Source organism: Eleutherodactylus coqui, chromosome 2 (assembly GCF_035609145.1).
Source record: "Eleutherodactylus coqui strain aEleCoq1 chromosome 2, aEleCoq1.hap1, whole genome shotgun sequence".
Classification (NCBI taxonomy): Eukaryota; Metazoa; Chordata; class Amphibia; order Anura; family Eleutherodactylidae; genus Eleutherodactylus; species Eleutherodactylus coqui.
Window position 1 is genome coordinate 179,630,603 of NC_089838.1, and position 23,993 is coordinate 179,654,595.

Consider the following 23,993-nt stretch of genomic DNA (forward strand, 5'->3'; position numbering starts at 1 on the left):
TACCGAAAGACCCCATTTTGGGAACTACACCTCTAAGGAATTGATAAAGGGATATATGGAGTATTTTGATCCCAAACATATTTTGAACTGGGCTTTGGAAATGATGAACGATTTCAATTTTTCCAAAAAATGTAGGTTAGGCCCTAAAGTTTTCACTTTTACAAGCGGCACTAGAAAAGAAATCACCTCAAAATTTGTTCCCCAATTTCTTGAGTACAGAAATTTCCTAAATTTGAATGCAAACTGCTCTTTGGGCACATGGTAGGGCTCAGAAAACAAAATGCTATTTAGCTTTTGGAGTGCAGATTTAGGTGGAATATTTTTTAGATGCCATGTCCGATTTGCAATGGTGGAGGTTTTGAATGCAGACTTTCAGTTTCGAATCTGCTTCAGATCTACAGAATGTTTGCTATGGACATTCCACAGCAAATCCGCTCTTTATAAACATGCCCTTACAGCACAGTATAAATGACATGGAATTTTATTCTGTGGGTTGATACAATTATGGCAATTTTGATAGTTTTAGGCATTGCTACTAGAGATGAGCGAACATACCCGGCCACGCCCCTTTTTCGCCCGAGCGGCGCGATTTTCGAGTACTTCCGTACTCGGGCGAAAAGATTCGGGGGGCGCCGTGGGTGAGTGGGGGATTGCAGCGGGGAGTGGGGGGGAGAGGGAGAGAGAGAGGGCTCCCCCCTGTTCCCCGCTGCTACGCCCCGCTCCACCACGCCTCCCCCCGTCCTCCGGCGCCCCCTGAATCTTTTCACCCGAGTACTGAAGTACTCGAAAATCGCGGTGCTCGATCGAGTAATTACTCAAAACGAGTACGTTCGCTCATCTCTAATTGCTACCTTTTCACAAAAAATCTGTTTATTTTCTATAATTTGTGTCCCCATAATCTGGAAGTCAAAATGTTATTATTTTTTTTCTTTTATGGAGCTTATTTTTTGCAGGACAAGCTTGCACTTTCATTGGTACTATTTTGAGGTATATATGATAACTTTTAGGTAATTTTTTATTCCTTTTTTGGGAGCGGAGGTCTACAAAAAATTGACATTGCTTTTTATTTATTTCTTTTTCTCTCATACACGATTCCCTGGACAGTAGTATAAATAATGTTATCCTTTTTCTGTGGGTCATTACGATTATGGCAATACAAAATTTAAAAAGGTTTTTTTTTATTTTATCACTTTTCATAGAAAATTAAATAGTTACTATCCAACAGAATTACATTACAATAGGGTCATAATGAATGCAATAAAAACATTTTTGTAGAGTTTTTTTTTCTCATATTAAATCATGTCTTTTTTTTGTGAAAACATTTTTAATTACTTTTTTTACTACATTTGCTTGTCCCACAAGGGGTCTTTCAGATGCAATTGTTTGATCGCTTAAATAATATTCTGCACTACTTACTGTATGTAGTGCAGTGCATTATCACAAACTGTTACTTTCTACACTGAGTGTAAGACGCATTAGAACTGACCATCCAAGGCCAATGTATATTGCAGACCTGGAGGCCATGATTTGGCCACTAGCTGCCATGATAATCATCGGCACCTAGCGGTCTGACTGCAGGAATGCCTATGGGGTGAAGGAGGATGTCCCCTCAGTCGCCAAACTACATAAATGCCACTGTCTGCACTGACAACAGCATCTATAGGGTTAAATCGCAGGGATGGGAGCTAAGATCAATCCTGGTAGTGGCAGCAGGACTCCAGCTATCAGTTATAGCCGTGATCCTGCTACAGCCGAGGAGGGGGAAAGGGTGCAGCTTTTTAACCTCCTAGTAACCAGTGCCATACATGTCTGGTGCAATGCAGTAACCACTGTCCCACTGCTCCATACATGTATGGCATTTGTCAGAAAGGGGTCAATTATTTATTTTAAGAAAATATCTGTGATTTAGATTAGAATAAATGCCTCCTCAGGCCACATTACTATAATACAGAAACACTTTTAAGAGTCCATATTACAGCTCTAATATGTGGATCTCTTTTTGATCTTCTAAAGTCTTGATCAGTAGAGGTCTGGTTGTTCTGGCTTAATATAGACACTAAAATATATTTTTTTAATGTGAAACTGTCTTCATTGACATTTATCCCATTGCCTTAAGGGTGGCAACAGATGACTGTATGTGTAGTTGCCCACGCTTCAATGCAAGGTAATTGCATAGTGACTGAGGTTGATGGGGTAGATTTGCATGCATATTAGCGTATAGTACTGTACTTTTTATGCGTACAGGACCAGTTCACATCCGCATTTGACAAATGAACACATGCCTAAATGGACTTGGGATATTATAAATTGACCTGTAGCTGTAAAATATGCCATCTAATTATATTACTTTGGTTGCTCTCACACAGGCAGAAGTAAAAACGCATTCGACAGCATTTTTAACACACCCCATTATTGCAATGGGTGATGAGGTGTTGTAAAGATTGCTGAAACACTCAAAAATAGAGCAGACAGCGTTTGAAAAGCTCATCTGAGAAGCCCCATTGAAATCCCCCATTGGAGGGATTTTATAGTGTTACTAGCGGGCGTTTCAAATGCTGCACTAAAAGCTGTCAAACACGCTTGTGAGAGAGCAGCCTTAGATCACCAACTAACATTTGAGTGCTTCAATAAAGCTTTAAATAAACAATAAAGCACTTGAGGGTTGTTATTAGAGATGAGCGAACGTACTCGGTAATCGAGCACCGCGATTTTCGAGTACTTCACTACTCGGGTGAAAAGTACTCTGGGGCGCTGTGGGGCGGGGTGGGGCGTGGTGGAGCAGGGAGTAGCAGTGCGGAACAGGGGGGAGCCCTCTCTCTCTCCCTCTCCCCCCCACTCCTCTCTGCAACCCCCCGCTCACCCACAGTGCCCCCGAGTACTTTTCACCCGAGTAGTGAAGTACTCGAAAATTGCAGTGTTAGATTGCAAAATCGGCCTTACCGAGTACGTTCGCTCATCTCTAGTTGTTATTTATTTTTTTTTAAATGTTTATATTTGTAAACACTTATCAAAAGCATGAAAGTTAAAAAATGACAGAGAAAAAAAAACACCCAAATGCAAAAATGTCCCCAAAAGTTTAAATAAAGTATACATACACATCCACCAGAATAAGCATGTCCTTTGGAGATGCAGCTCCTTGTATATACCTACAAATAAACAGCAAAACAGCTTACAAACGCTATCTCTATTAGACAAAAGTAATTTAGTTTTAGTTTTCATCTATACACGGTTATAAAATGTAATATGTATTTTGTTATTTTGACTACATCACTCGAATGTATCATTTCCCATTTTGCATGCATATGAGATTGAATAGAAATTATTAAATAAGCTATTTAATTCTAATATATTTACTGCGCATAATGAAATCTGAATGAAGCTCCACAGTTCCAATTTGCAGGCATTGTTTGTTAAATGACACAGTCAGAGAGATCAGCTGTTTTGAAAAATGGATTGCATTATAATAGTTTTTTTCTCTGTTGCCTACTAATGTGTTTACCACATTTTCCATGTATCCACTTATGGTAACCTTGTACTAATTGCAGGTATTGTATGTATTCTAGTATTGAGTATCAGGAGAAATTTTCAGTGGAACACAATTAACTGTATAACAAGGATGTTTTAGCAATAAACTAAAGGTCTTTTGAAAAGGGAACCTGGAGGATCTTCTGTTATACTGAGGCTAAAGTGCTTTAGGTACGGCATTGCTCGAATATAAAAGTAGAGAACATCATGTAGTTACCTTGCTACTCAACCTCTCAACATTTATTTTAAATCTCATAATACAGAGTATGACAAAAGAATTCCAAGGATGCAGCTGTATGGAGCATAGTTCTCTAATTGATATATCTAATTATAGAAGCTACAGACATGCTACTCATATAACTGGCCTCTAGAATGACTTAAATACATAGCTTTGGCTATCTGTGTATATATTTATCAATGTATATGGGTAACTATGCACCTATCATCTGCAATTAAACACAATGAGATTAAAAATTGTGGTGTTTTGCAAATTAGGTACTAATTAAGATATGTTCGACAATGCTTATGAAGCACTAGCATAGGAAGTTAGTAATTATTTCACAGAAAGGCAATTTTAATCAGTGGCTTATTTACTTAAATAAAAATAATATGCATATTCAATTATAGGTCATTGATGAATAAAAGAAAAATACAGGAAGATATTATTTATTAGCTGGACAAGTTATTTTATATTGTTGGCTTAGTTATGAAAAAAGGAATATACACATTCAATTAGAGAGTATTAATGAAAGGATACATAATACTTAATGAGGTCCCATGTTTAGTTCTGTGCTGTTTAGACAATTTAGGGTTACAGTTTCCAATTAACTAGTAGAATAAAAGGTCACATTTTAAATCCTGTTCAAAGCTCAGCAGAAACCACAGTCATTTTAATAGACCACTTCAACACCTATGATTCATTAGATTGTGATCTGTAAACAATACTATTTAGTGAGCTTTGATAGTGAAACATAATGAAGCACTGAGACCAAATGATCCATGAGTACTCATTTTCTTAGCCAGATATGTTAATAGAATGTATCCACTGCCTACTAGTGAGTATAGCACAACACTATATAAAGTAAATAAACCAAGTCTACTCACCATGGTCTTCTCCGCACATCATAAAGATCAATTTTATTTGGAGTTCTGCTCTTATCCACCCATGGAGAAGCTAAATATGAAATAGTAATTATTATTTTTAATTAATCATTTTACTTATTTTCTTTATGCTATCTTTATGAAGTTAAGACCATAATACCTAGCTGAGGAAATGGAAGCTTAGCAATCAATATATCTCTTATGTAATATAGATTTACATTATCAGCATACAGTATTACTGTATAATAACAATAATCTATGTGAGAAATGAAAATAATATATTACAGTGAATAGTTTAGTTCTTTTTTTTAAATTATTTTACATTTATTTTTATTCAAGTATATATGTATTTTCAAGACAGTAGCAATTACACTGTGCAACAATTTTTTTTTATTTTCATAACAGAAAGTAATTGATATGTTCTTGTAAAATTAAAATCTTCTGATTACACAGGTAAAACTGAGTACTAGCAGAATGTCTCATTTTCAAGTTATGAACCATTTCCTTTGGTTAAGATGATAACAATTTGGGCATCTGGAATATTACTATTCGACTATTTTGGGTGAAAAATGATGCTTGGATCTTGACTTCCTCCTGTAAGAAACATTACTTTCTCTCTGTAAGAACCAGGAAAATTCACCCATCATATTTTGTAACGGTCTTTAATGACTTAGATGTCTTGTGTGCATAATACGCAATGTATAGAACCCATTGCTTTCAATTGGTTCGCTCACATGAGCATATTTTTTCACATCATGTATAATTGCATGAAAAAATAGGCAGCATGACCTTGTTACAAGCGTATTACACATTTCAATAACTCATTGAAGTGAATGAAGGGGCATAAATACACTGTCCGGGCTTGAACCCACAACCTCTTGCGTTTCAGTTTGCAGCTCTCTGTGCTAGGCTATCCAGGACTTGTTCTGTATTTCCCAGTTACCTAGTTACTGCTTTCTAGTCCTGACCCTGCCCCTGTTCTTGATTGCACTTCCTATATAAGGCTAACCCTGCCACTCCCTCAGTGTGTGATTATTGACCTCCTAACTTGTAATCAAGCTCCGCTCCTGCTTCATCCTCTATACTGCAACCTTGACCAACTGCTAATGACCTGTCTTCCACTTGACTACGCTTCCTGCCTCAACAACTGTACTGCAACCATGATCACCTGCTAATGACCCGGCTTCCACTTGACTATGCTTCCTGTCTCATCCTCTGTACTGCAACTATGACCACCTGCTAACGACCCAGCTTCCTCCCTACTACTCTTTAGTCTGGCTCGGCTACAACACCTGGGCTCGAATCCAGTGCCAGTAAGACTTTACATACACAGTGAGTATGCAGAAAACCTGCTTATTTGCACACCATTTCAATTAGCCTGTCTACGTTCTTTTCTGCATGTGCAAATATGCAGTGTATTTGTGCACTTAAAACACACTAGAGCAGGTGAAAAATGTGGGTATAAGCGATTTTAAGTCGTGGAAATACATATCACATTTGCATGACTGAAATGCGCTTATGTCCATGGGAATGAGCCCCAATAGTGACCCCTGTAGTAGCTCAAGTAGTAATAGTGACCCCCCCACAGTGGCCTTAGTACGGTAGTAATAGTGACCCTCATAGTGGCCACAGTGATAACTGACAGCCATAGTGGCCCAAGTAGTTACAGTGTCCCTTATATTGGCCCAGTAGTAATAGTGACCACCATAGGCCAATAGCAACCCTCCCATGGGATCAGGAATAGGTAATCTGGCACCATAAGGCACAGGTTTTATTGTAGAAGGTATATCTGGATACAGAATTTTATACTTCTGTTTACTGGAGAAACCTTTGGTATTTGTAATGCAGAAATAACAGTCAGTATGGTGGTCTCTTTGTTCTCACCATACCATCAGAATGGCGAATTGCATTGTACTCTTGCCTTTCAGACAATGTGTGAGATGAGTGTTACATAACACACATGGCGGTGCCCACTTCTTATCTTGGTCACCAAGCTTTATTCCAAAATATTTATGGTAGGCACACTGTACCGAGGATGTTATTTTCCTCAGCTGTGTTTGTTGTGAACTGTCTGCAGACATAGCAGAAATTGTCTGGGTTGTTCAGATATCTGTGCCACTCAGTCATATAGTTGTTACATTTTGGAAAATAGTCCCAGTCTAACCAATGACCTGTAAAAACACAGTTCATTATCACAACTTACTGGTGGATGATCCGCAGTGTGGAAACATACCCTATATGTTACATAAACCTACCCTTATAGTGTTCAGAAAGCACACAGTGTGTAACAGCAATTGCAAAATAGTTGCGCAATCACTTCTGTTATTTTTTTTATTAGGCAAGGTTAATGGCGAGCCGACTGGATTAATTGTATAGGCATATTTTCAAAAAATAAAGTACAATGGCAATTGGATTACATTATTCTGTAAAACTGGAAAAACGGACATCATATTTGAATTCAGCGCACTAAAATTACTTTAAGTCACCTATCTGCTTATCTGTTACAAAAATTGTGTTGCACAGTGTAATTTACTAGAACCACATCTATGTATATATACTACAATTATACTATATTTTTCAAAGCTATTTGTATTAATATTAATTATAATGATTACTTATCTTAGGCAAAATAAGAACAAAATTAATCAAAGAAACAAGTTGAGAAGAGCAATAAATAAATGTCTATTAGATTAGTATGCATAGGAAATGCTCAGTAATAAACAACTCTCGCTACCTACCTTTTCAATTTTTTTCTTTTTATAGTTATTAGGTCGCCCTTCAAACATCTTTTTTCTAAACTAAATAATCCCAATTTTAATAGCCTCTCTGAGTATTTAAGTCCATCCATTCCATTTATTACTTTAGTTGCCTGCCTTTGTACCCGCTCAAGCCCCAATAAGTCCTTCTTGAGTATCAGTGCCCAAAAGTGTACACAATATTCCATGTCCAACACACAAGACACAGGAGCATAATCAACAGAATTTTATTAGACCTCAAGATTACAACATTTTTTAAAAACATGGTATGCAGCTTCCATATAAACAGATTCACACAAACTGGTAATATTATATATAGACAAACCAATACATTGGTATAAAACATATAGAAGTAGTCAGTCCTTATACAAGTAATAATTCAATCCAATATGCATAAAAAAGGAGGACTACAGATACTCCAGTAGTGCGTTCCTCCAGCCCGACGTGAGTTTCACCAATTGCTTTCTCAAAGTGTCCAGATACCAGTTGCTATGAATGCTAAGAACAGATGGGACATGTATATTCAAGAAGGATTGACAAGCGCAGTAGGACAATGTAAGAATGACATGCGTAGTTGAAAAGTGGGGTCACCTGGACTCCATGGAGCTCACGGATTATGAGCCAGTCACCCAAATTCAACACATATTAAGAAGGTATTGGATGAAAATTATAGCAATCGTAGACGCATGATCTATTGATGCACAGATGCATGGAAGGAAATGGGAGGACAAACTGCGTTAATTGGTGTTACATATATTTTGGTAAATCGTTTGTGCGTATAGTATAGAAGCCTGTAATTGTGCTTGAAAAAGGCTCAGAGGTAGCCAAAAACATTGCAGTTATTTTGTACTCTGTGTATCTACAATAACGTTTACAACAAGGAGATTCCGACTTTGAGGAACTTTATATAAGAATGCATAACATTTTTATTTCATTCTTTGATTTCCTTCAGTGCTGCAGCTTTACTACTTTACTTCACTGGAATTATAGAATCCAGCCCAAAACCATCATAGACTAAGAGTGGACGATAGTTGTCCCACGTAAAGCCAAAGAGTCGCTTGATAGAGCAAATGTAAGTGATTGTTCCGTGTAAACATGACCACCAACCAAGTAACAAGTGAGAATTCATCTACTAGTCACTTTGTTTCAGCTCACCTAAAAATCCTCTGGTGTAAACAGGTAATTGTTGTCTTTCGACGACTAGACAACACCTTTGCAGGAAGATCTGCACTTGTTTGGCGAGCGCATGCCACCAAACCCTAATTACCTCTGGCCTTTTTTAAACAATTCCCTCCCATTTAATGCTCATTGGTTCTCGAAAACCTTTGCACCATGTGAAAAAGATTTTAGAAATCTCCTCCACATAGCTTGTACTGTAATTTCTGTAGAATTTCCGCAGATTTCAACAGCAGAAATGTTGCAGCTTTTTTGCCATATGTGAAGGCAGCCTTACTGTTCCGTCAGAAATACATTACATTTACATGTGCAAACTTGTTTCTTGAGATTATGGCCTGGGCCATACTGAGCTGCATGTTATATGCATGAGGTAGAAAAGTGGAGAATGCTACAAGAAAACTCTGTGTAGGCACTTGCTTTTGAAAGACAAATTAGTCTTTTAGCAATTAATTGCTAATGGAGAAAAATATGCTGCATTCAGTATTGATTAATAGTTATTACAGATATTACAACTACAATTAAGAATGATCTTTAGTAATATTAATACTTGAAATGACCCCTTTGCACCTATTTCACCCTTAAGCCAAACATGCTTTCTGACTTGCTAATTGTAATCCCTCTGGACACTCGTTCATAATGGTGTGAGCCATTACGCCAGTTAGCAGTACATGGATTGCATAAATTGGATGTAATGTAATATTGGATTCATTTATAGTAATGTATCCTAATCAAGAGATGTTTATTTAATTGTATTACTGACTCTAGTTTGCAAAGTGCAGCAGTTTTTTGAAAGCAGTAGGGATTCAGTATACTGTTGGAGAAAAAAGCTAAAGCAAAGCACTTCTGAGAGTTCCCTAACCAATGTTCTTAATAATTTGCACACTATTGGAGATATTTTAAGTAGTTCTATACAATAATAAACATGACAGTAAAATGACTGACCATTTAGAATATGTATATTTTGCACTGCAAGGTAAAAGTATTGCAAATAAAAACTATCTTACATATGGTGATAATTCCCAAGATCAATGAGAGCTGCATTTTAGCAGAAAATATATTAGTAAGTTGAATCCCTTGAAACCCTATTTTGCACTCTATTTTCCTGACATGTCTTTGTAAATGCAGTACATGTCAAGCACTTTAGAGCAGTGATTCACAACTTTTCTCTTCTAGCACCCCCAAGAGGCATGCTTTGAGGATATTCCAAAGTGGGCTCCCCATGACAATTCATGATACACTGATAATCAATATATTATAAATGCAATGCTGAAAGAAATCCTGCAAATACGACCTGTAAGGGGCACTTGAAGACCAGAATTGATGAACAGTGCCTCAAACAACCCATGGCTCTCAGTAACGCGTTAGAAATAGACAGGTAAAGGAAATGTCTGACATTATTTTGTCTTTTCTTATTGAAGTCTATACTGAAACAAACTTTATTTTTAGAGATGAGCGAACGTACTCGTCCGAGCTTGATACTCGTTCGAGTATTAGCGTGTTCGAGATGCTCGTTACTAGAGGCGAGCACCACGCGATGTTCGAGTTACTTTCACTTTCATCTCTGAGACGTTAGCGCGCTTTTCTGGCCAATAGAAAGACAGGGAAGGCATTACAACTTCCCCCTGCGACGTTCAAGCCCTATACCACCCCCTTGCAGTGAGTGGCTGGCGAGATCAGGTGTCACCCGAGTATATAAATCGGCCCCTCCCACGGCTCGCCACAGATGCATTCTGACATAGCTCAGGGAAAGTGCTGCTGATGCTGAAGCTGTTATAGGGAGAGTGTTAGGAGTGATTTTAGGCTTCAAGAACCCCAACAGTCCTTCTTAGGGCCACATCTGACCGTGTGCAGTACTGTTGAGGCTGCTTTTAGCAGTGTTGCACAATTTATTTTTTTTGTATATCGGCCGTGCAGAGCATTGCGTCCGCAGTCTGCAGTCATTGTACAGAGTATAGGGCCAGTACTGGTGAGGCAGGGAAAGAGATATTCAGGCTATATAGGCAGTGGGCTTTTTCCAAAAAATTGGGAAAAATACTATATTTGGGCTGCCTGTGACCGTCTTCAGTTTACTGCGTGTCTGCTGGGGGTACTAGTCCTAATTAATACGCAGCTAAGCGTTACAGCAGGCGTGCGCAAAATTGTTTCTTGGATCTGCTGTCTCTGTTACATCAGCGCTGTCATCCCACCAGAGGGAAAGAGTATACATAATATTATACGCTGCCTACAGTATCTATCTGCTGGGGGTAGTAGTCCTAATTAATATGCAGCTAAGCGTTACAGCAGGCTTGCGCAAAATTGTTTCCTGGATTTGCTGTCTCTGTTACATGATCGCCGTCATCCCGCCAGAGGCAAACAGTATACATAATATTATACGCTGCCTAAAGTATCTATCTGCTGGGGGTAGTAGTCCTAATTAATACGCAGGTAAGCGTTACAGCAGGCTTGCGCAGAATTGTTTCCTGGATCTGCTGTCTCTGTTACATTATCGCCGTCATCCCGCCAGAGGGAAAGAGTATACATAATATTATACGCTGCCTACAGTATCTATCTGCTGGGGGTAGTAGTCCTAATTAATACGCAGCTAAGCGTTACAGCAGGCTTGCGCAAAATTGTTTCCTGGATCTGCTGTCTCTGTTACATGATTGCCGTCATCCCGCCAGAGGGAAAGAGTATACATAATATTAATAATAATAATAATAATAATCTTTATTTGTATAGCGCCAACATATTCCGCAGCGCTTACATAGACAGGGGGGAATACAGAAAGACAAAATACAAACATTACAGAACCACGGTTACATATAGTAATCAGTTGATGGAAACAATAGGGGTGAGGGTCCTGCTCCAACGAGCTTACATACTACAAGTAATGGGGTGATACAGAGGGTAAAGGGGCTGGAGATGTGCACGGTATGGCGAGGTGGAGAGTGAGCGATGCTATACACATAGACAATGGTCAGACATTTAGCCGTGTGACGGCAGAAACGGTGTGACTGCAGGAGCGGTTTATGATGGCTAGCAGGGATTGCAGTCAGTAGGTCAGGGAGCATGTTATCAGGCGGAGTACAGAGAGGTTTGTTTAGGGAATGCGGTATGCCTCCCTGAAGAGGTGCGTTTTTAGAGCACGCCTGAAGTTCTGCGAGTCCTGGATTGCTCGGGTAGCCTTTGGTAGTGCGTTCCAGAGGACCGGTGCTGCTCTGGAGAAGTCTTGGAGGCGGGAATGAGAAGTTCGAATTAAAGGGGCGCTCAGTCTGGTTTCATTAGCAGAGCGGAGAGCCCGGGCTGGTTGATGGATTGAGATGAGGGAGGCGATATAGGGGGGCACTGCACTGTGGAGGGCTTTGTGGATGAAGGTAGCGAGTTTGAATTGAATTCTGTATTTAACGGGCAGCCAGTGCAGTGACCGGCACAGGACAGAGGCGTCCGAGTAGCGGCTGGACAGGAAGATGAGCCTGGCTGCCGCATTCAGGATGGACTGGAGAGGGTAGAGTCTGGTGCAGGGGAGGCCGATCAGCAACGAGTTGCAATAATCGAGCCGGGAGTGGATGAGGGCGACAATAAGCGTTTTTAACGTCTCCACAGTGAGAAAAGAGCGGATTCTTGCGATGTTCTTGAGGTGCAGCTGACAGGTTCGGGCCAGAGATTGGATGTAGGGGGCAAAAGAGAGATCAGAGTCAAATATGACCCCAAGGCAGCGGGCGTGTTGTCTAGGAGTTATGGTGGCGCCACACACTGAGATGGAGATGTCAGGAGGAGGTAGGTTAGTGGAGGGTGGAAATACCAGTAAGTCAGTTTTAGAGAGGTTTAGTTTTAGGTAGAGAGAGGACATGGTGTTAGAGACAGCGGACAGACAGTTAGTGATGTTTTGGAGGAAGGGTGCAGAGATGTCACGGGCAGAGGTGTATAGCTGGGTGTCATCAGCGTACAGGTGGTATTTGAGGCCAAAACTCCTGATGGTTTGTCCAATAGGGGCTGTGTAGATAGAGAAGAGAAGGGGGCCAAGGACCGAGCCCTGGGGGACCCCAACAGCAAGGGGAAGAGGAGGGGAGGTAGAGCCAGCAAAGGAGACACTGAAAGAGCGGTCAGATAGGTAAGAGGAGAACCAGGAGAGGGCAGTGTCCTTTAGGCCAATGGAGCGTAGCATACTGAGGAGGAGTTTGTGGTCAACAGTGTCAAACGCTGCAGAAAGGTCGAGGAGGATCAGTAGGGAGTAATCGCCCCTCGATTTGGCTGTCAGTAGGTCATTGGATACCCTAGTAAGGGCAGTTTCTGTCGAGTGTTGAGGTCGGAAGCCAGACTGTAGGGGGTCTAGGAGAGAGTTCTCTGATAAATAGCTTACAAGGCGGGAGTAAACTAGGCGTTCTAGTAGTTTGGAGATGAAGGGGAGGTTTGAGATGGGTCTGTAGTTGGCAGCATCAGTCGCGTCCAGAGTCGGTTTCTTTAGCAGTGGGGATATGATGGCGTGTTTGAAAGAAGAGGGAAAGATGCCAGAGGTCAGAGAGAGGTTGAATATAGTGGTGAGATGGGAGATGACCACTGGGGAGAAGGAACGGAGGAGGTGTGAGGGGAGAGGGTCGCTAGCGCAGGTGGTGGGGCGAGCAGAGAAGAGCAATTTGGAGACTTCTTCCTCTGTCGCTGGTCTGAGTACAGACAGTGAGCAGGAGCTAGATGCAGTGCTGACAGGACTAGGGTCAGGGCTAGTCTGGGATTGGGAAGTTATTTCCTGACGGATGTCGTCTATTTTCTTTTTGAAGTAAGCAGCCAACTCTTCAGCACTGAGATCCGTCACTGGGGGCTGCGGTTTTGGGCTGAGAAGGGAGTGAAAAGTATCAAAGAGCCGTTTAGGGTTGTGCGATAATGAGGAGACTAGAGAGGTGAAGTAGACTTGTTTGGCATGGTGGAGGGCGAGGTTGTAGGTTCTGAGCATGAATTTGTAGTGGAGGAAGTTTGGTGCCGTTTGCGATTTCCTCCACAGCCGTTCAGCACTTCTAGAGCACCGCCGGATGAAGCGTGTATGAGGTGTGAGCCAGGGTTGCCGTGTTCTACATCGAATGGCTCGGGTTCTGGGGGGCGCTGCTTCATCCAGGGCATGTTTGAGAGCGGTGTTGTAGTGAGCGGCAGCCAGGTTGGGGCAGGAGAGGAGAGAGATGGGGGACAGAGAGGACTGTAGGGATTCAGCAAAGTCCTGGGTGTGAATGGCCTTAAGGTTCCTGTAGGTACTGTAGGTAAGTGGGTCTGGAGAGATGGTAGGGAGCGTGACAGAGAAAGAGAGGAAGTTATGATCCGAGAGTGGGAGAGGGGAGTTAGTGAAGTTGGAAACAGAGCAGAGACGGAAGAAGACTAGATCAAGAGTGTTGCCATCCCTGTGAGTGGGAGAGGCTGTGAGTTGAGAGAGACCAAGGGAGGAGGTGAGTGAAAGAAGCTTAGAGGCAGAAGGGGACATAGGGTCATTAGTGGGGATGTTAAAATCACCTAAGATGAGGGTTGGAATTTCACAGGATAGGAAGTGGGGGAGCCAGGCAGCAAAGTGGTCCAAAAACAGGCGAGGAGCACCTGGGGGGCGATAGATAACTGCTACTCGCATGGACAGCGGGCGGAAAAGCCGTAGCATATGTACCTCAAATGATGGAAAAGTGAGTGAGGGTACAGGGGGGATGACCTGGTAGGTGCATTTCGGGGAAAGAAGAGCACCTACTCCTCCGCCACGCCTGTCATCTGGTCTCGGGGTATGGGAGAACTGCAGGCCATTGTAAGACAATGCAGCAGGGGAGGCCGTGTCAGACTGCTGGATCCACGTTTCTGTTAGAGCTAGCAGGTTTAAAGATTTAGCAGTAAAAAAGTCATGGATGGTGGGCAGTTTATTACATGCTGACTGGCAGTTCCAGAGGGCACATTTAAAGGAGTCAGGGGAGGCTATGCATGGGCTATCAGTTGGGCTTGGGGATTTTATTAGTGAGCCCGGTATGGGGTAATAGCTAGGAGCAGTGGAGGGTGGGCCAGGATTGGGAGAGATATCCCCAGCAGCTAGTAGCAGCAGGATAGAGAGGGTTAGCAGATGGCTAGGAGATTTATGAGGGCGGCTGTTATTTTTGTTAGTGGCACTAGGGGGTTTGAGGCTAAGCAAGAAGGTAAAGAGTGCATGAGAGCTGTGCATAGGCGAGGACAGGAGAGAGGGGCTAATGTGTATAGAGTGCCCCAGAGGTGGGCACGTGAAAGAAGTTCTGAAACTGAGAGCAAGAATGAGAACAGAGGTGACAGCATTAGCGATAGCTTTGAAGTGCAAAGTATGTAGGCAGAGTTTGTGGCCTACCTGGTCGAACTGCCATGGTCAAACTGTCTCATACTTTCTACAGCATACTTCATAACAGCATTATATTCGCGTGGCAGCCACCCGCGTGGCATGCATGCTTACACTGATATTATAGTAAAAGTTTAAGGTATGACTAGGAAACAGCTGGGAGTGGCTAATCAGGTTCCAATTGACTGGCCAGCTGACTTTAGCATTGCAAACCTAATGACCAAAAAGGGGGGGGGGTGAAATTTATTGCTCTCCTTAGATAAGGAAAGCATCTCAGCAAGGATGGGTGAAAGATGCCATTTGGGGGAGGTGGATGGCAGAAATGACTAAAAGTAAAGTTTCATTTACCGATGCAAACAGATGAAATGCAAAATACACAATTCACAGCAAGCAAGCAGCACAGAGGATTTAAGCAGAGGGAGATAGCAGTTCAGCTTGGAGTAGGATGATGCAGAAATGAACGTACCGATGCAAACAGATGAAATGCAAAATACACAATTCACAGCAAGCAAGCAGCACAGAGGATTTAAGCAGAGGGAGATAGCAGTTCAGCTTGGAGTAGGATGATGCAGAAATGAACGTACCGATGCAAACAGATGAAATGCAAAATACACAATTCACAGCAAGCAAACAGCACAGAGGATTTAAGCAGAGGGAGATAGCAGTTCAGCTTGGAGTAGGATGATGCAGAAATGAACGTACCGATGCAAACAGATGAAATGCAAAATACACAATTCACAGCAAGCAAGCAGCACAGAGGATTTAAGCAGAGGGAGATAGCAGTTCAGCTTGGAGTAGGATGATGCAGAAATGAACGTACCGATGCAAACAGATGAAATGCAAAATACACAATTCACAGCAAGCAAGCAGCACAGAGGATTTAAGCAGAGGGAGATAGCAGTTCAGCTTGGAGTAGGATGATGCAGAAATGAACGTACCGATGCAAACAGATGAAATGCAAAATACACAATTCACAGCAAGCAAGCAGCACAGAGGATTTAAGCAGAGGGAGATAGCAGTTCAGCTTGGAGTAGGATGATGCAGAAATGAACGTACCGATGCAAACAGATGAAATGCAAAATACACAATTCACAGCAAGCAAGCAGCACAGAGGATTTAAGCAGAGGGAGATAGCAGTTCAGCTTGGAGTAGGATGATGCAGAAATGAACGTACACTGATATTATAGTATTATACGCTGCCTACAGTATCTGTCTGCTGTATCAGCTCAGCATTTAAAAAAAATAGAAGCAAAATACTTAAGGCCTACTACTGGCCTTTGGCCACTTGACTGCTTCTGCGCTGTGAATTCCACTAGCTCAGTCATACGCACCTACGTCTCACTACAGGCGTGCGCAAATTGTTTCCTGGCTGTGCTGTGCGTTCCGTAAGGGAAGTCAGCCTCCAACCACAGGCCAATAAGCGGCACATTTAATTACAGCGTTCTGTTTCTGCATTACTGGTAATACAGCATGCTGAGGGGTAGGGTAGGCCTAGAGGACGTGGACGCGGGCGAGGACGCGGAGGCCCAAGTCAGGGTGTGGGCACAGGCCGAGCTCCTGATCCAGGTGTATTGCAGCCGACTGCTGCGGGATTAGGGGAGAGGCACGTTTCTGGCGTCCCCACATTCATCTCACAATTAATGGGTCCACGCGGTAGACCTTTACTAGAAAATGAGCAGTGTGAGCAGGTCCTGTCGTGGATGGCAGAAAGTGCATCCAGCAATCTATCGACCACCCAGAATTCTGCGCCGTCCACTGCTGCAACTCTGAATCCTCTGGCTGCTGCTCCTCCTTCCTCCCAGCCTCCTCACTCCATTACAATGACACATTCTGAGGAGCAGGCAGACTCCCAGGAACTGTTCCCGGGCCCCTACCCAGAATGGCCAGCAATGGTTCCTCTCCCACCGGAGGAGTTTGTCGTGACCGATGCCCAACCTTTGGAAAGTTCCCGGGGTCCGGGAGATGAGGCTGGGGACTTCCGGCAACTGTCTCAAGAGCTTTCAGTGGGTGAGGAGGACGATGACGATGAGACACAATTGTCTATCACTCAGGTAGTAGTAATTGGAGTAAGTACGAGGGAGGAGCGCACAGAGGATTCTGAGGAAGAGCAGCAGGACAATGAGGTGACTGACCCCACCTGGCTTGCTACGCCTACTGAGGACAGGTCTTCAGAGGGGGAGGCAAGTGCAGCAGCAGGGCAGGTTGGAAGAGGCAGTGTGGTGTCCAGGGGTAGAGGCAGGGCCAGACCGAATAATCCACCAACTGTTTCCCAAAGCGCCCCCTCGTGCCATGCCACCCTGCAGAGGCCGAGGTGCTCAAAGGTCTGGCAGTTTTTCACTGAGAGTGCAGATGACCGACGAACAGTGGTGTGCAACCTTTGTCGCGCCAAGATCAGCCGGGGAGCCACCACCACCAGCCTCACCACCACCAGCATGCGCAGACATATGATGGCCAAGCACCCCACAAGGTGGGACGAAGGCCGTTCACCGCCTCCGGTTTGCACCGCTGCCTCTCCCCCTGTGCCCCAACCTGCCACTGAGATCCAACCCCCCTCTCAGGACACAGGCACTACCGTCTCCTGGCCTGCACCCACACCCTCACCTCTGCTGTGCTCGGCCCCATCCACCAATGTCTCTCAGCGCACCGTCCAGCCATCGCTAGCGCAAGTGTTGGAGCGCAAGCACAAGTACGCCGCCACGCACCCGCACGCTCAAGCGTTAAACGTGCACATAGCCAAATTTATCAGCCTGGAGATGCTGCCGTATAGGGTTGTGGAAACGGAGGCTTTCAAAAGTATGAAGGCGGCGGCGACACCGCGCTACTCAGTTCCCAGTCGCCACTACTTTTCCCAATGTGCCGTCCCAGCCCTGCACGACCACGTCTCCCGCAACATTGTACGCGCCCTCACCAACGCTGATACTGGCAAGGTTCACTTAACAACGGACACGTGGACAAGCACAGGCGGGCAGGGCCACTATATCCCCCTGACGGCACATTGGGTGAATTTAGTGGAGGCTGGGACAGAGTCAGAGCCTGGGACCGCTCACGTCCTACCCACCCCCAGAATTGCGGGCCCCAGCTAGGTGGTGGTATCTGCGGCGGTGTATGCTTCCTCCACTAAACCACCCTCCTCCTCCTACGCAACCTCTGTCTCGCAATCAAGATGTGTCAGCAGCAGCATGTCGCCAACAGTCGGTGTCGCGCGGCGTGGCAGCACAGCGGTGGGCAAGCGTCAGCAGGCCGTGCTGAAACTACTCAGCTTAGGAGAGAAGAGGCTCACGGCCCATGAACTGCTGCAGGGTCTGACAGAGCAGACCGACCGCTGGCTTGCGCCACTGAGCCTCCAACCGGGCATGGTCGCGTGTGACAACGGCCGTAACCTGGTGGCGGCTCTGCAGCTCGGCAGCCTCACGCACGTGCCATGCCTGGCCCACGTCTTTAATTTGGTGGTTCAGCGCTTTCTGAAAAGCTACCCACGCTTGTCAGACCTGCCCGGAGAGGTGCGCCGGCTCTGCGCACATTTCCGCAAGTCCCACACGGACGCTGCCACCCTGCGCACCCTGCAACATCGCTTTCATCTGCCAGTGCACCGACTGCTGTGCGACGTGCCCCCACGGTGGAACTCTACGCTCCACATGTTGGCCAGGCTCTATGAGCAGCGTAGAGCTATAGTGGAATACCAACTCCAACATGGGCGGCGTAGTGGGAGTCAGCCTCCTCAATTCTTTACAGAAGAGTGGGCCTGGTTGTCAGACATCTGCCAGGTCCTTGGAAACTTTGAGGAGTCTACCCAGATGGTGAGCGGCGATGCTGCAATCATTAGCGTCACCATTCCTCTGCTATGCCTCTTGAGAAGTTCCCTGCAAAGCATAAAGGCAGACGCTTTGCGCTCGGAAACAGAGGCGGGGGAAGACAGTATGTCGCTGGATAGTCAGAGCACCCTCCTGTCTATATCTCAGCGCGTTGAGGAGGAGGAGGAGGAGCATGAGGAGGATGAGGAGGAGGGGGAAGAGACAGTTTGGCCCAATGCTGAGGGTACCCATGCTGCTTGCCTGTCATCCTTTCAGCGTGTATGGCCTGAGGAGGAGGAGGAGGAGGATCCTGAAAGTGATCTTCCTAGTGTGGACAGCCATGTGTTGCGTACAGGTACCCTGGCACACATGGCTGACTTCATGTTAGGATGCCTTTCTCGTGACCCTCGTGTTACACGCATTCTGGCCACTACGGATTACTGGGTGTACACACTGCTCGACCCACAGTATAAGGAGAACCTTTCCACTCTCATACCCGAAGAGGAAAGGGGTTCGAGAGTGATGCTATACCACAGGACCCTGGCGGACAAACTGATGGTAAAATTCCCATCCGACAGCGCTAGTGGCCGAAGGCGCAGTTCCGAGGGCCAGGTAGCAGGGGAGGCGCAGAGATCAGGCAGCATGTACAGCACAGGCAGGGGAACACTCTCTAAGGCCTTTGACAGCTTTCTGGCTCCCCAGCAAGACTGTGTCACCGCTCCCCAGTCAAGGCTGAGTCGGCGGGAGCACTGTAAAAGGATGGTGAGGGAGTACGTAGCCGATCGCACGACCGTCCTCCGTGACGCCTCTGCCCCCTACAACTACTGGGTGTCGAAGCTGGACACGTGGCCTGAACTCGCGCTGTATGCCTTGGAGGTGCTTGCTTGTCCTGCGGCTAGCGTCTTGTCAGAGAGGGTGTTTAGTGCGGCTGGGGGAATCATCACAGATAAGCGTATCCGCCTGTCAACCGACAGTGCCGACAGGCTTACACTCATCAAGATGAACAAAGCCTGGATTTCCCCAGACTTCTCTTCTCCACCAGCGGACAGCAGCGATACCTAAACAATACGTAGGCTGCACCCGCGGATGGAAGCATTGTTCTCTTTCACCATCAAAAACGTGGACCTTTTAGCTTCATCAATCTGTGTATAATATTCATCCTCCTCCTCCTGCTCCTCCTCCTGAAACCTGACGTAATCACGCCGAACGGGCATGGTTTGAACAAATTTTGAGTGATAATCTTTGCGTGTAAATGGGGCTTAAGGCAGAAAATGATTCACTTCTATGGCACAGGCTTGTTGGCGCGCACTTTGAAATGTGCAGAGGTTATTATGTAGGAAATAGAGGAAGACGTGATAAGCATCCATACTCATTGTCAGTGTGCTACCTGTGTCCAGCTTTAAAATATACAGATGCAATATGTACCAAATGAATTTTTGACACACTTAATCTGCACCAAACATTTATTTGATGCTGTACAGTAATTATGTAGACCCTTTTATTTTATTGCTTGCCAGGCTACAAATAGTGCGGGTACACATTACCTACATAGCATGCCACAATTTTCATATTTAGATGTGTTGCATCTGTAGGTGTTGCCTCCCGTAATTCTATTTGTGTTAACAATGAGATGACTTCTGAGAAGTGATCTCTGCAAAACAGGAAGTGTCAACCTATTGTGAATACTTGGTGACTAGAGATGAGCGAACACGTTCGGCCCCGCCCCTTTTTCGCCCGAACACCGAACTTTGCGAACACTTCAGTGTTCGGGCGAAAAAGTTCGGGGGCCGCCGTGGCAGCGCGGGGGGGGGGGGGGTGCGGCGGGGAGTGGGGGGGGAGAGGGAGAGAGAGAGGGCTCCCCCCTGTTCCCCGCTACTGCCGCCCGCGCCGCCGCGCATCTCCCCGCCCCCCGGCGGCACCCGGACCTTTACGCGCGAACACTGCAGTGTTCGGCAAAGCCGGTGTCCGGGTGCGGATGTGTCCGTAACGGACACGTTCGCTCATCTTTATTGGTGACCATTGTGAAAAAAAAAACATAAAAAAAACTAAAAACTGAGAGTTTCAAAATTCACTAGCTTGAATGTGCCCTAAAATGTCCAATAAAAGTCCAATAGAATGGTTTTTACTGTTTGTTATCAGGAAACCTTTTAATCTTCATCAAAATGTTGCACACTGACCAGAAAAAGTAAAAATTCCCTCATAGAATCAGCAATACTTTACTGTCCATGTCCTCTGTATTACATAAAACAGAACATCATGAAATATCTAGAAGAATCATAAGTAGGGCAATGCAATTGTTTGTTTTTTACATTGTGATTTATTTTTGATTCTACAGATAGTCCTGTTTTACATGAGAAAAAGCCAGACCCTGCTGTAAAAAGCTAGTAGCTTTTAGAATAGCAAAGCTTTTAATATTGATTTTTTTCCATAACTAAAATGTTACACTGTTTGTTCACCATCCCTTGAGTCATGAGCAAACCAAGAAGATAAAAAGAAGGCTAGTTAAAAACAAACAAAAAAGCACTGTACAGCACATCTGCTAATATGTATCTCCCTTTCATAAAATTCTTGTTGAATTCTCTGTGCTTGTTCATTAATTCTCAAACTACAGCAGTGACAGAACAGAAAATTCATAACTATCAGGGCAGTAGTTATAAAGCATGCAGAAGTTGAATATACACGCAGGCCTGGTGTTTGAAGAGGGGAATGGCATATAATTTCCTTCAAGCATCATAGTATAAATGTGTCATGGTAGGTGGAGGGCCGAGTTACGAATTTTGCATTCAGAGTCTTCAAATTACACCCCATAAAAAATAGGTTATAAATGCCTCTCCTTAGAATTGTGTTTCTCATTGCTGCAGCATTCAGTTTCATACACAATAAAAATCTATTCCCTGTTAGCCATGCAGTACTAAGTCCCATGAAGTTCATATGACTGTCAACTGCCCACATGGATCCTTCAGGTTTGTATCTTTAATGGTTCTTTTACATGGGACGAATGTCAGGTGCTTAAACACCCAACAGTCATCCCAGTGACTATCACTCATTGTAATGTCTTACTAGCGCTGGATAGGAGCCACGGGTCTAGTAGGCGTGTGGGACCAGAGAGTAGTCAGGACGAAGTTGGAGGTCATCAGCAGGTAGTTACAGTTGCAGTACAATGAATGATGTGGAAGCATAGTCAAATAGTGCTGTGAGGCAGAAAAATCATGCAAAGAGGGAGTGGCAGCACCAGGTTTATATAGAGGGCTAATTTGGGAAGGAACAAGACATGGAATGAGCTAGACAGGGAAGACACGGAACCAGGAACAAGAGACAAGGACAAGTAAAATAAGACTAAGAATCAGAGGCAGTTATCCAGCATGCTGAATAGCTCAGTATGAAGGGTTGCCACTCAGGGTGCAGGAGGTTGCAGGTTGAAATCCTGACAGTAGCACCCCCTCTTACAGAACGGCCTCCAGACATCCCAGGGGCTCGCTTTCTTGCGTACCTTTGGTGAAACTCCTTTGTAAGGAAGAGGGTCGGTTGAAGCCCTCTTTTAGATTTTCATACAATTGTTCCCGAGGGACTCGAACTCTGATTCTGCAAAGTTGTAGATACACCCAAATTGAATAAAAGATCCAGAGAGCAGATCATTAGGACAGTCATATTGCCAATGAGGCAGCCGCTGGTCAGCTTTCTTCTTGCTGCGTGGGTTTCTCTGAACATTTGGTAATGAACTGGTAATTTCTCAAAGTCCTGTTGACCATCCTCGAGGTCTTGCTATCTGGCAATTCTCTATACATATTTCTGAATGGAAAGCAATGGTCCTTGGTCCCCAGATGATAGAGGGATTGTAGGTAGAGGACCAAGAAATCCCAAGAATCACCGGTAAGCAAGAGGATGAGATGAGCTGGAAGCTGATCATTTCTTGATGGTCAGGTTTCCTGCAAGCTCTAGTTTGACCGTCTCCTGTGTGACATGCCCTAAGGACAAGGGTGACACATCCATGGTTTCCATATCAATTGGTATGGGCTTAAGTCTCGTGCCAATGTTTTTGTCATGAGCGAATTTTAAATCCATAAAGTTTCCTCCTGCTCCTGAATCCAACATCGCTGAACGCTGCGTCTTCTGATTACTACTAAGATCTCTATTGGGAGGACAAATGGTGGAAAGAGGAAAGGGTTTGCACACCATCTTGAATTACCAGGGCAAAGGTGTGTCTGGTGACATCTTCTTGTTTCGTGACAGCTAGATTGGTTGTGGCCTTGATGTTGGCTAAAGTAAGAGTTCTTTGGAACTTGTTTGGGCAGTTTAAAGCATAATACCCCGAGTTTCCACAATAAAGGCACAGATTATCAGCACGGCGTCTTTCTTTTTCAGCGGTGGAAAGGGGTTTGTGGATGACAATGAGCTGCATTATTTCTAGTGCGACTTCAGTCCTTGGCAGAGGACTCAATGTGGATTGACTAAAGGAATAAGGGGTGCTGGTGCCCAAATCCCGCAGTCTCTCTTTTCTTCGCTCGGAAAGTCTCTAGTCAATCCAGATGCACAGCTGAGTGAAGTCTTCCAGGTTATGAGTCTTCCCTCTGGCAAATTCATCCTTTACCCACTCAGATAACCCTCCGTGGAATTCGCTCTATTGTGCAGCTGGATTCCACGTGGTATCATTCTCCCAGCGACAAGATTCTACTGTATACTCTGCAATGGAACATCGCCCTTGTCGTAGGTTATGTAAACTCTCTTCAGCTGTGGCACAGCTGTTCAGATCATCAAAGATTTGACGCGTAGCAGTTGACTAGTTAAGCCTATTAACCCCCAATGTTGATCCAGAGGAAGAAGCCAATTTTCCCCAGTTAAGGTAAAAAATTCCTTCCTGATTCCAATCTGAATAATCCCTAGATTAACAACCCTTTTGAATTTAATATATGTAATATTGTATCGCTCATGAAGGGCATCCAGGCACCTCTTAAACTATTTTATTGAGATCACCATCACCATGTCCTCAGCCAGAGAGTTTTATGGTCCCACTGCTCTAGAAGACTGACCCTTTATTTGAAGGAGTTGCCAAGTGAAGGCTTTGGAGGATGTGGGCACCAATCCAGCTACCTCTAACATGCTAATTCCCCTCTCCCAGTTACCATAGATTTGCGTGATCCAGTGAAAACATGAACAATAATAGTTCAGTGTAAAAGGCTCTAGTAACCATGCCTGGCTTTTCTTTTTCCTCTACGTTTCATCTCAGAGACATGCTTGATTGAATATGAACATAGAAGTATAGACGGTGTCCATTGAAAAGATTACACGTAGCCCCCGTTAATGACTTTCACACAAAAAATCCAAAATACATACCGAGAATAAAAAAGC

At 44.3% G+C, this 23,993-nt stretch overlaps 1 protein-coding gene across 1 annotated transcript in view; it reads right to left on the bottom strand.

Moving 5' to 3' along the window:
• Positions 1-23,993, bottom strand: part of CACNA2D1 (calcium voltage-gated channel auxiliary subunit alpha2delta 1) — a 640,389-nt gene that overhangs the window by 183,561 nt on the left and 432,835 nt on the right. Inside the window, exons 8-9 of the mRNA XM_066592011.1 lie at positions 4,630-4,699; positions 3,096-3,146 (exon numbers count right to left, since the gene is read on the bottom strand). Coding sequence (XP_066448108.1) covers positions 3,096-3,146; positions 4,630-4,699 — 121 coding nt within the window. The remainder of the gene's footprint in view (positions 1-3,095; positions 3,147-4,629; positions 4,700-23,993) is intronic.